The 13,846-nt window shown below is 38.5% G+C and overlaps 1 protein-coding gene across 1 annotated transcript in view; it reads left to right on the top strand.

Annotated features, from left to right (window-relative positions):
- The window catches only part of LOC126284359 (CUE domain-containing protein 2), a 98,881-nt gene that overhangs the window by 50,676 nt on the left and 34,359 nt on the right, over positions 1-13,846 (top strand). Inside the window, exon 6 of the mRNA XM_049983226.1 lies at positions 11,855-11,980. Coding sequence (XP_049839183.1) covers positions 11,855-11,980 — 126 coding nt within the window. The remainder of the gene's footprint in view (positions 1-11,854; positions 11,981-13,846) is intronic.

Below are 13,846 nucleotides of genomic sequence, written 5' to 3'. Positions count from 1 at the left end.
ATTTATTTCATTATTGTTTAATAAAACAGTGGTGTGGCTCATATTATGTAAGTCTATTTTCTTGTTGTTTAAATAAACTAAGATTAAACTGTGATTTTGATCATACATGACTCACCTTGCCAACATAAATGAAGCTAGTCTATACATGTATACAAAGTGCTCCGTGCGCCCGCTCGCATTATGAAAAACGGCACGCCCGCTCAAAGGTTAAATACCTCTCAATTGCAAGGACAATTTCCTCTTGGCCTTCTCGTTGCAAGGAGATATTTTTCACTTGGCTGCATATTGGCACTTTCGTTTCAGTGTTAAGTGGAGACCCTGCACGACTCTGTGCTTACTGCAATCAGCCATTGACATTATGCTATTTTCTGATTCAATGCTGTAGAGCATACATTTTAATGTATGTTTGTCATCTGAATTGTCATACATTTTAGCTGAGACAACACTAGCTGTAGATCGCATTTACTTTTTATTCATCTTAGTAATGCAGTGAAGGAAATTTAATTTTCAGTCATTTGAGCATCCTCCTCCAAAGGGAAGTGATTGTTTTTAGCTACCCCTATACTCCAGTCGATTAGGCTCTTAGTAGTTGTTGACTTGAACTTCATTCTGTAATTGGCCATTTTAAATTACTACATAGGCTCTTTTGACCTCAGCTGTTTTGTTCCCTAAAGCAACAAGGATCAAACAATAAATGTATGGGGTTTGTGGATGATTAATTTAGCTCTCTCAGATCATGGCGTGGAAGAAATTTGTGCCCAGATCACTAGTCTCCAAAACAATCTCCTTGAAAATAGGGTTACAAGCATCCTTCGAGAAAACTGAGAGTATAGCCATGAAACACCTGTGTGTAGGCAAAAACTTTATAAACAATTGAAAAATTAAGGAAGTTTTACTATTTAAATAATTTGGAGAAATCTTTAAGCATAATATAAAACCAACAAAATGAAAAAAGTTCTAAGCTGGTCAACACATAATGAAAACTGCTTGTGAATGGACACTAAAATGTAGCACTATAAAACTGTAACTCTCCCGGAAGTCAATTATACTTTCAAAGCCCTGTTCAAAAATAAAAATTAAAGAAGAATTGATCAGCTCCACAAAACTGAAAGAAGAATCATCAGAACTTGCCTAAATAAAAAATACCATGCAAAAGGAGTCCAGAAAAACTTCTCCACTCATACTGTTTATCAGGGCATTGACCCCATCATCGGCATAGCTAGGGAAAAAAAAACTCTTACTTCTTTCATATTTTGTTGTGGATGCAAGGAAACAGCATTTTTCAACAAGTTGTGATAAAAAATCTTAGAAAGAAGTCAAAAGGTCAAAGGATCCAAGAAATTCAGCAAGATCTTATAGCAGTTGGACTCCAGATAACAACTGCAGAGAACTAAGATAAAATGATTACTCTTCTCAAGAATCACAAAATTTCAGCAGGAGTTACACATAGAATGCCTAAAGAGGTTTTAATAGACCTGATAAAATTATGATTGGAAAGAATGAAATGGTATTGGGCAGATTACGAAAACCAAACAATACAAGTTTCAAAGAAAATCTGAATGTGGAATGACTCAAGTGGTCCAATGTGACCAATAAAGTTAATAATAATAATAATAATAAAATAATAATCTATATAAAACACACAATCAACTTGTAAGAGAGATTATATGTTTTAGGCTCTGCAATGTGACACATCGCAGCACCCTAAGAAACCACTTCAGACCGATATTCCACTTTGTTTGAGATGATGTTATAAGCAAATTAAGCATGCCTCTCTCTCTCCTCTATTATGAGAACAAAAATTCCAACAATAGCATGCTAACACATGCTCTGTCTTTTCCCTGCAAGGATCTGCAACCAAATTAAATGTGTAGTCAACTGTGAAGGGTGGCATAGCTAATGTTATTAGCAGTACAGAACTTTCTGGCTGTCCCCTATAATTCTTTATTTCTATGTTACATGGAATATTCTGACATGGAGGTACATTTTTGGCTTCAAATAAGCAGTTAGGGTTTAGGTTGTGCACCTAAGTTGAGTACAACACAGACCCTATCTTACAGCTGGAAACGAGATGTAAGACTGTAATATATGATTTTTTTCACTGTTGATGGACAGTCATTGCAAATTCAAATGCTTCAAATGATGGTCTTTAAAATGATGTATGCTATAATAATTACAATTTTTATCATCAAACACCAACAAAGAAACGAAGTTATGGCTTCTCATATCATTGTTAATTGTTCTTCCAGTGCTCGTTGAAGTAAGGGGTCGCTTGTCATAGCCACCCTGTATTGCTCGTTGAACAGCAGCTTTTACGGCCCCAGTTTTCAAGGCTACCATTAATTTTATCATTCTGCTACTGGAACTGACTTATGATTTATACTGAATACACCATCTCATCTATGATGTGGAAATTGCCCACATATTATTGTGTTTAATGGATGTGCTCATTGTTCTATTTAACTAAACTCTGCCCCAAAAGAACATGGAGGCCCAACGACACTGACCAGCTGTCATGTCATCCTCAGCCCACAGGTGTTACTGGATGCGGATGTGGAGGGGCATGTGGTCAGCACACCACTCTCCAGGCCATATGTCACTTTACGAGACCAGAGCCACTACTTCTGAATCGAGTAGCTCCTCAGTTTTCCTCAGAAGGGCTGAGTGCACCCCACAATATCCTATAAGGAATAACAATAATGTCAGCTGTAGTATGTAGTGGAGAAAGCCTTGATGTCAGTCATTCAGATGTAAACTCTAGAAAGTTTTAGTATCTTTGTGGATTACTCATAGAATCTTGACATGATCATTGGAAGATAATATTCAAGTATTATTAATTATCCTGTACGTCTTCAACATTAAATGACCTGTTGCATTTCATTTGCATTGATTATGAACAGGATTTAAACTGTTTCAGTTTCAATAAACTATGTGATAAATCTTCAGAAGTATAACTGAAACTTAATTGCTGTCCGCATTTAATTATTACTATTCTAGAATGTAGGGAAAAGCTTTAAAAATATGAAAAAGATGAGAACAGCATCATCGGAAATGGAATAAGACTCGCATAAGATAAGTCAAGAGCCTTAGCATTAAATTAAGCAAACAGCACTAACCTTTCTGCTGTACTAACTCCAGTACATTTCAGTGATTTGAGGCTCTATGACTGTTTTGATGAGGACATTATGCAATTAAGAATAATCTGTGCCAATGAAAAGTGATCAAAATGCAAGCTAGTGCAGAGAGCATTGTAAGGATATTTTTGCTATAGTAATTGGGTAGAAATTGTGAGAGTGTTGGAAGTAAGTCTTGATAATGATGCTGGAAAATGACTTACATACACAATGAAGAATATTGTACGATGTTAGCAATACAAAATAAGAATTTAATTTAAGAAAATGCCATTTCATGGTATATCTTGCTTGCACTGGCTGAAACCATGTTGGCTGTGGTAGAAAACAGATCACGTGCAAAATTTGTTGTTTGTAACTCATTTACCGAAAAGAAATAATCAGGATTCATCAGAGGTTCAGTTAGTGACATAGGAAGTGGCAACACAGTCCCTCTTTTGTGTGCAGTCAACATACTGTTTTCAGAATCATTTAGAGACAGAATAGCTCCTCAGCTGGAGAAAAGTGACGAAAGTCATTGGTAATGATCTTCCATTGAATATATTGTGTAGACATCTTCCTTACACAGTTTAGGCAAACAGAAGGAAAAATCCGTACAGTGTGAGCAGGACTCGCATTCCAAGGGTTCCGTGCATACCTATGTATGTATATGGATGATGATGATTATGACAGTGATGATTTTTTGTGACTCAATGCTAGTCTTTCTACGCAATGCCACTTCAACAACTTGTATGTACCTAACTTAACGCCCATTACCCAAGGGGAAAAAAGGGACGTACAGTTCAATGTGGAATCTGTACCACATGCTGTTTCTGGTGACTTCTCACATCATGTAAAGCCTAGGTTGAAACAAGGACTGAAAAATCTGTGGTCCGACCAAGATAGATCTCGCAACCTCTGTTTCCAGGCTCATGCCTTCCAACTTGACCATCGTGCCCTCAACGCATATATGTAGTTGCATCTATAGATTTTGACATGCCCTCAATGCGTATATGTAGTTGCATCTATAGATTTTGATGAGAGAGTTTGCAAGTGTCAAAATGTGTGGCATATATGACCGTATCTTTTGACTACATTGATTCAGAAGCTTAAATGTTTGGCATCACCAAGGGACAGTAAGCCTAGTACATTACATAAATTTCAACTCGATACCTTTTATACCCATTCCTGTGAAAGGAGGTTTTAACATCTGTACAGACAGACAGACATATGGACAATAAATTATTAAAAAAAATTATGCACTATAATTACAAATTAACAATTTTTGGATTTTTTTCCTCTACTTGTACGATAAAAACTTGCATCTTGTAAAACTTCATGACTCTATACGAAGAGGAAGTACTCTATAGTTTTTGATAAGTCAGTTTGCCGGTAACAAAAAATGTGACATAAACGATCATATCTTTTAATGCATTGACTCAGAAGCTTTAATTTTTCCACCACCGAGGGACGATAGACCTTTGTACCTGGTCTAAATTTCAACTGGATATCTATACCCATTTTCAAGAAAGAAGGGGTATTACAGAAAGACAACAAGGTGATCGTATAAGTGTTCTGTTTTTACCAAGTGAGGTATAGAACCCTAAAAATGAATTTGAATGGCCAGCTATGAATTCAAACCCGTTGTCCTGAATTTGTCTTTGGCCTTTAACAGTGCTACTACCCCTGTGCTTGACTGGTGAAAATAATCCAAAAACAAATGAGATAGTAAATACAGTCTAACTATAAGCAGTGAAATGGCTTGTGTGACAGAAATGTAACTGTGCATTGCAGTTTGTTGGATACCTTTGCATTATCAGAAAAATGTGAAGGCAATAAGTAAGAAGGAAAGGTGTAGGATTGGATTGCAGAAGGTGCTGGAGCTTTAGCATGCATATATTTATTGCTTGATAATTTGGAATGTGGAACAACCATTGCACTCTTTTTTAGTACTTCATCCAATAAAATAGATACTGTATAAGTTCAGCTCCTATATTCCTTCAAGTGCCTCTTGGGGCATGAACGACCCAACAATGAATGAATGATCCTCTCTTTTTCTTTTATAACTTTTTATTTCTCACAGATACTGATATTAATTTAAGTTATAAGCAATGGAACAGTTGTAACAGATTTCATAATTCTGTACATTTTTTGCCAGCACTTCAATAACAATTTAAAAAAACCACAAATTTTGCAAATTGGAAAATGAGCAGTGCTTTATATTGACTTAGCCAGCTGTCCAAAATAGAACCTAATAAAACTATGAAAATAGTATACTATGTGACTGTTTTCCCATTTGTAAATTGTGGCATAGAACTGTCAGACTGTGCTGATGATGTGTGCTTGAACAGAATACTGCTGCTGCTCTTTGGCCGATACATGGTCTGGGGTACAGTGAAACCATATTGCTACTCACCATGTAGAAGTGTTGAGTTGTAAACAGGCACAGTGAAAAAGACTGCTAAAATATTTAAGGTTTCACACAAAGCCCTCCTTCTGCAATAAAAAAACGCAAAATTTCATCTTGATGGAGCAGCAATCAGGGATGGGTGGAGGAAGTAAACAGGAGCCACGGGTTTCAGACGGGGAAGGACAGCAGGTATGGGTGGGTAAGAATGCTAGTGCTGCCTGGTATAAAATGCAAGGACTCGGTGGGGACAGGATAAGGCTGGTAATTTGCAGCAGTTTGAAGGCTGTTGGGAGGTAGGTGAGAGGAGAGAAGTGGAGGAGGATAAATTACTTATAGGTGTTTTGGCAGGATAGATGATGTGTAGTATTAGAGTGGGGGCAGGGAAGGGGATAGATAAGTGGGTGACAGAGACTAGTCAATGTTTAGACAACAATGGTTACAGGAATGAAGGATACATTGTAGGGAGAGTTCCCAACTGTGCAATTCAGAAAGGCTGGTGTTAGTAGAAAGAATCTAGGTGGCGTGGGCTATGAAGCAGTCATTAAAGTGAGGTACATCATGTTGGGTGACATGTTCAGCAACTGGATGGTCCAGCTGTCTCTTGCTCACAGTTTGACAGGGGGCACTCTTGTTCATGGATAGCTTGTTAGTTGTCATGCCCATGTAGAAAGCAGCAAAGTTGTTGCAGCTTAGTTGGTAGGTCACATGGCTGCTTTCACAGTGGCCTTTCCCTTTAGGGGTAGCTGATGTGTGTTACAGCACAGGAGTTGGTAGTAGTGAGTGAATGTATGGGACAGGTCCCACATCTCAGTCTCTTGCAGGGATACAAGCACTACAGTAAGGGGTGGGGTAGGGACAGTCAAGGATACTGCGTAGGTTCGGTGGGTGGTGGAATTCCACAGTGTGGGAGTTGGGGAGGATAGTGGACAGGATATTTCGCATTTTTGGACATGATGGCAGGTAGTTGGAACACTGACAGAGAATGTAATTCAGTTACCCCAGTCCTGGATGCCTCAGTATCACCTAGTCTTGTAGCTACTGTTAAATAAATTCATCCGTCACTGGTATATAGTACAGTTTATGTTACACAGGCAATCATTCTCTGTTGGGATTTATGCTGTGTCTCTAGGGCTGCTGGCAATGACCCATGGGTATTAATCAAATCATCATATTCTAAAAATAACTATTCCATTGCTATATTCTCTGCTTTTTCTAAGTGCACTACCTTCTCCTGCAATGAAGCTACAATGCTGGCTTACTTAAGCTTATGTTCAGAATTTAATTTACGTAAATTGTCTCCCAACTAAATCTTCAAATTGGTGACCATCAATCCCTTGGGTAACTCCACATTTGTGGTCCTGAACGTATCTATGCTGATGGACACTTCCTGCTCACTCTCTAAATTCCATACTCATAGAACACACTCGAGTATTACACACTGTGCTTTATCTGATTTCTTATATACCTTTTTCAGCTCCACTGTACACAAAATGTTTACTGGTAAATTTGTTCGTATAATCACCCACAATTGTTTCCATGTATCTTGCAGTATTTTGTCTTGTAATTTGATCTAATGGACCATACTCACAGTTTAGGTGGCTTCCCCAACATCAGGTGCATACCTTCTTACTTCATGTTTCATAGTGTTCACATCATAAGTGGCCTGTTCACCCATACCTGAAAATTCTACATCAGTAGTGAATTTGGGTCACTGTGCCTATTTCCTCTAATGGTTTGTGGCTTCAGTTAAGTTTTTAGAGAACTCTGTCTGTACCTTTCTTGATGCTTTGGATGGCAATTCCTGCAAAAATATATCTTGCCCTCTGCTTGTCTTTCTGTTAGCTCATATGTGTTGAAATTTAGCTTCCTAAACTTCTTCACAAAGTTTTCAGTGGTCTCTCCCTGTTTTTGTGACATATTCATAGTAATACCTGCAGCTGTTTTTTGTTCTTCACCACTGCAATAAGCGCGCCTTCAGAATTTCAGATGTTGGTACATTCCTTTGTAGAAGCAGTTGCTGTGCCCAGTGTCCCAGCATTACAGCTCCAACAAATTTTCCATGGATGCTAACAAGACCTCTTCTGCCTTATCTGAAAAAGGAGAGACTAGGTTAGTGGTACTTGCATTTTGGTTGGTTACTGACGTACTGAGACTATTGTCTCTCAATGCAGCCAACCTTGTGGACAGCTCCATATTGTGTGCCTGCCTTTGCACTGTCTGAATCATCTCTGCAGTGGTATCTTCCCAACATATTCCCAACTCGTAGTTCGAATACTAGCCACAGTTATTCCCTGGCATATGTCCAGGCTCCACCTATTCATACAATGTTTATGTAACCCTGTCAAATGCAAAACACTTCATTTTCACTCAACACACTGAAGGGTTGTCGCAGATAGTTGGTCCAAGATGTCACTTGTAGGTACTGGCTCTTCGGATACCACTGCTGCAGCTGTGTGACATGACTTGCAGTACGGCTACTACTTACTCCAAAGTGGCTTTTGTGGAATGCTGTGAGATGGAACCTTCAGTACCACAATTAGTGCAGACTCAAAAATGCTTACTCAACAACAGTATTATTTGTTATTTAGTGCTTCCATAGAGAAGGTTGATGGGTGCAGCTGAAATGCCTATAGCTATCACACTATGAGTATACAGAGGCAGCAGTTGGTGTCAATGGCACCCTTGCCGATTCAAGTCGTCGGCTCTATAAATGTATGGTACCAACAGAATACTGCTACAACTGAGCTGGTATCATATACAGTCACTCTGGCTGGGGGTCTTACGGTAGGAGGTAGATTCCCATCATGTAGTAGGCTGTGGAAATGTGTTGTGCTACAGCATGTGACAATCTTGTCCACCGCTGACTGTAGAACACTGCATTGCAGAGTCCTGTACCAGTATTGTTGTAGCTCCTAGCTGCAGAATTATGTCAGTGGTGGGCCCACATACCCCTTGAATTGTTGCTGTAGCGTGCTTGAGGCTGATGCTGCAACTTTCTCTTGATCTCCTCTGCATTGACAAAATAAAGATAACTCTTCCTTCAGCTGTCTGTCAATAACAGGGAGGAACGGAGGAAACACATGTTTGTAAACCACTAGCACTCGACAACTAGTGGATGTTTTGATGTGTAGTGATCATTGGTGGGGGAGGGGGGAAGTTCATACAATGCAATATCAGTTGCTTCGAGGCATTGGAGCGTAGAGCATCATGTGTTTGGAGTTGAGAAATTCTTTAAAAACAATGATTCTGTGGTCGCGGTTCAACACCTTTTAACATTAAAAGATGTTTCCATGCGGTCCCAGATCAAACCACTATACTTGGGTGAGTTGTGGCATTTAGAAGTGCTGGATCTGTAGAGAAAAAGAAACCACCTGGCCTTCCCAAACTCTGGTAAACATAGACAGAGTGAGGGCGGCAGTTCTTGCCAGTTCAAAATGATCCACGTGGCAACAGGCTGCATCCCTGGGTATGTCACTTCATTTGATTCATTGCATTTTACATGGTGATCTCAAATTTCACCTGTACAAAATATTGGTTGTGCAGCAGCTAAGTGGAGTGGATTTTGTGCAGTGCAGAGAATTTTGTGGTGTAATGGATGCTAATCTTACAGAAGATGCAGAGTTTCCAGTATTTGTAAATACTTGCTGTCAGGGAACCCGCAAGAACTACATGAAAAACCTCTCCACAGTTAAAAAATAACAGTGTGCTGCAGTTTCTCTGAGATAGGGATTGGTGGATGTTACTTTTTTGAAGAGGGAGGAACTGCAGACACTGTGAATCAGCGCATTACATTCAAATTGTAGCGTAACAGTACTTGAAAGGCATCAAGTGAACTGAGAGAAAAGTAGTTCCAACTGCATAGTGCCACAGCTCATACATCAAGAGCAGCCATGAAAGTGGTTCAACAGATATTCTGAGGACATGTCATTTCATGATATGTCATGTTCCTCATCCCTCATGCTCACCCCATCTATCAATCTGGGACTTCTTTCTGTGGAGCTCCTTGGGTTCAAGAGTGTACATGAACAAGCCCCACACAGTCGATGACCTCATGAACGAGCTTCACACAGTTGATGACCTTAAGATTTCCATTCATCATAAAATTGAAGCTGTGCTGAATAAAATGTTGTTGAGAGGCTTATGTAACTTTCAGAAGAGGATCCAAATTTGTGTCCATAAAGAAAGATTCACCTCTGTGACATTATTTTCTGAACCTTGTTAAAGTATGTAGATTTCAGAAATACTATTACTGCATGCAAGATATTTCAAAAAAATAAAACCAGGTTTCAAACAATGGAAAATCCAGGATGGAATGTGACAATATTAGAGATGGAAAGGCGCTACTTGTCATATAGCGGAGGTGCTGAGTCATGATAGGCACAACCAAAAGATTCACACAATAACTTTCAGCCATTAAGGCCTTTTTCAAACACTCATGCAAACGCAACTATGCAGTATGGTTTCAGTTGCCTGACACTGCAGACGTGGGTGCGAGTTGTGTGTGTGTGTGTGTGTGTGTGTGTGTGTGTGTGTATGGTTGACAAAAACTAGGTTTCAGTTATTCAATCATGAAAATGTTTTTCCCTGCTCCATCATGTAGTTATTGAAGGAAAACACAATTTTCTGCCAAGGCTGTTACTAATTGCAAAAACTACCATTTACTAGACCAGTACATTATGTAACTGTGATTGTTTCATACATCCTACAGAACATCAGCAGTTTTTTTGTCAAGTGCACATGTGCACTGAAAATCTGATTGACATACCTAGTAGCAGGTAAGATTTTGACAAGCCAGATAATATGCTGAGTCTTTGTTCTCATGTTTGCAAATGTACAGTATTATTTCATAACAAAAATTTATGACCTCATAAAGTATATTAGAATAGTTTAAAGATGTGACAGTCAGAAGAAAGCAAATTCAGGAGTGCATCAACTTGAAACACATATGGTTGATGGTGTCAGTGTGCTGGCCAGCACTGTGTGGGGAAACATAAAGTGATGTCACAATATGTCATGACCACAGGTTCGAGCACTTGGTGAGATTACAGGCCAGCAATAGTCGAGAAGCAAATGAATATGTCTTGCACTGTTGATCTTATACACCTTTTGAAAACAGTCTTCCAGTAAAGATCCTTATGTGTCCCAAACAAATTTTGAACTTCAATTCTTCTGCCCAAAGTTCAGTCTTGAATGTCTTCTTCATTTGCAGTCTCAGGTGTTTCAGCTTTAATCTTCGGTGTTCAAATTTGTGCCCTAAGTAATGAAATTACATTTCATCTTCTGTGTATTCAACTGATAAATTCCTTACAGTTGTTGTTCTAGTGGCCAAGTAAATAGAGGAGACATCAGCATATTATTACTTATGCTCTGTGGTAAACTGTGCTGCATAGTCATTATGGAAACTGTCTATCATTGTGGTTGATTTGATTGGACATGCCATGAATAACAACAACATACTGTCTATTAATGTTAACTCAGTGATTATCACTTTATGAGGGAAAGGTGGACTTTTTTTGTCCCATGACAGGTCAATACATTTTGTTCGTTAGTTTTCAGTAAGTAAATGCCATTCTTGAATTGCTTTTGATCAGCATTCAACAGGTGTGCGACCCATGTTGTATAGGGCTTTCTGTTAGTAAATTCTGCATTTTAAATATATTGGGCTCTTTTTCTTGAAATCACCAAAGCATCATAAATTTCATAAACGTTTGTTTGCAAACTATGGTATACAATATTTAAAAATTTTTTGTGTTATCTTCTTCAGTTGCAGTTTCGGTACACCATTCTATGTATCATATTCACTCAGTTGCAGTTTCGGAACACCATTCTGTGTATCATATTCACTTTATCCACACACATCTCAGCTGTTGAAAATTAATGAAAACAGACTCCTTAATAAACCTTCGGCAGCCCAAAGTAAAGGATTTTAATAAAGTGTGGTACTCTAATTCATCCATCTGAGTGCAACACACATAATAGGGTGACAAAACTATTCATTTAATTGTGCTAAAGCATAATTAAAATTCAGTATACTTCTGAGTTTACCCACAATGCAGTGTATAACTAAATGGTGAGGCTACGATTGTAATTAAGATGTAGACTTTATACTTTGGAAGAAGTCATCACCCAGTATCCTGAAATAACTTGAGATTAATTCTCACATAATGCTTTCAAATAGGTTTTAGTCAATTCCTGATCCATCCTTTTTCATCTGAGAGCTGATCTTAACTTTCTTATTTCAACCATCATTATATAATGAGCAGTTTACCTAACAGTATCATGACTTGTTTTGATACATCTAAAACTCTAATTAAATTTTCTTACTTGGTTGCAGGCATTAGCTCAGCGCCAGAAAGCTGTTGTAGATGATCAGGAACTGAAATCACGCATAATAGCGAGGTATAGCTATGTGGACAAGGATGATGATGTTCGTGAGCACAGGCCAGTGGGACCAAAAGCAGTACGTATTAGCTTTTCACAAGCAAAATTACACACAAAACAATAACTGCAGCTGGAGTGCAGACAATTGATTTTGCATGCATTGTCCCCATTGTGATAAACGAACTCAGCTTTCTTTTTTAATGTGGTTTATGAGGGCCTGTGTAACTGCGTAATTGAAAGATTAATCTTACTACACAGAACATTATTTTTGCTGAAAAACTAATGACACTAAATTTTAAAAAATAATGAAAAAATTATAATAGTGCCAGTGGCTCTTTTTTTAATGCTCATATCCTAACATGTTTTCTAGAAGATAGAGCAGTGTGCACTTTTAATTTAATATCAAATTTTGAACACAATAATAGTATTTGTTATCTTTTGCTCTTCACAAGTATTTTTATTTTCATCTCAAGCCCGTAGATCATATTCACATTAACTTGTCATGATGAGGAATGTGTTAATAGGCTCACAAGTTTACAAATAAGATCCATTTCCACTGTGAAAACATAGTTAGATACTGTCGATTTACATAAATGAACTTTTTGTTTTAACCTTAATTTACAGCACCTTTTATAAATGTAACTCAACCTCATAAATACTTATCTACTCAAAATTTGTCTGTGAAGTGAGAGCAGTTGTCAGGTAGAAATGATTTCAGTTCCTTTTGAAACTTTCATTATTTGCATCGCCTTTACACTGAGGTGACAAACGTAATAAGATATCTGCTAATATCGTGACAGACCTCTTTTTGCCTGGCGTAGTGCAGCAACTCGACGTGACATGGACTCAGCAAGTCCGCTTCAGAGTGCTGAGCCACAAAGCCTGTATAGCCATTCATAACTACAAAAGAGCTGCTAGTGCAGGATTGCACGGACTGATCACTCGATAAAGTCCCATAACTGTTTGATGTAGTTCATGTCAGATGATCTGGGTGGTCAAATTATTCATTCAAATTGTCCAGAATGTTGTACAAACCAGTCATAAACAATTGTTGCCTGGTGACATGATGCATTGTCGTCCACAAAAATTCCATCATTGTTTGAGAACATGAAGTCCTCGAGTGGCTGCAAATGGTCTCCAAGTAGCTAACATAACCATTTCCAGCCTGTGATCTGTTCAGTTGGACCAAAGGACCCACTCCATTCCAAGTAAACACAGCCAATGCCATTATGGAACCACCAGCTTGCACAGTCCCTTTTTGCAGCTTAGGTCTGTGGCTTCATGAGGTCTGCACCATGCTTGAACCCTACCATCAGCTCTTACCATCTGGAATCAGGACTCATCTGACTATGCCATGGTTTTCCAGTTGTCTATGGTCCAACCACTGGGAGAGGGGCTGCAGGTGATTCATGTTTTTAACATAGTCACTCATGTCGGTCATCTGCTACCGTATCCCATTTAATGCCAAATTTTGTTGCACTGTGCTAACATATGTTCGCTGTACATACCACACTCATTTCTGTGGTTATTTGACACAGTGTTGCTTGTCTGTTAACACTGACAACTATGCAAATGCTGTTGCTCTTGCTTGTTAAGTGAAGGATGTCAGCCACTGTGATGTTTGTGATGACAGGTAATCACTGAAATTTTAAATTCTTGGCACACTATTCACACTGTGGATCCCGGTACATTAAATTCCTTAATGATTTCCAAATTTGAATTAATGTCCCATGCATCTAACTCCAACTGCCACTCTGGATTCAAAGTCTCATAATTTCCATCATGCAACTATAATCACATTGAAAATGTTTTCACATGAATCACCTGAGCACAAACGACTGTGACGCCAATGCACTACCCTTGTATACCTTGTATATGTGATACTACTGCCATCTGTATAAGTTTGTATCGCTATCCTATGATCTTTGTCACCTCAGTGTAATTT

The sequence above is a fragment of the Schistocerca gregaria genome, chromosome 8 (genome assembly GCF_023897955.1).
Source record: "Schistocerca gregaria isolate iqSchGreg1 chromosome 8, iqSchGreg1.2, whole genome shotgun sequence".
In the NCBI taxonomy this organism is placed as follows: domain Eukaryota; kingdom Metazoa; phylum Arthropoda; class Insecta; order Orthoptera; family Acrididae; genus Schistocerca; species Schistocerca gregaria.
This window is presented reverse-complemented; position numbering and strand designations above follow the sequence as displayed.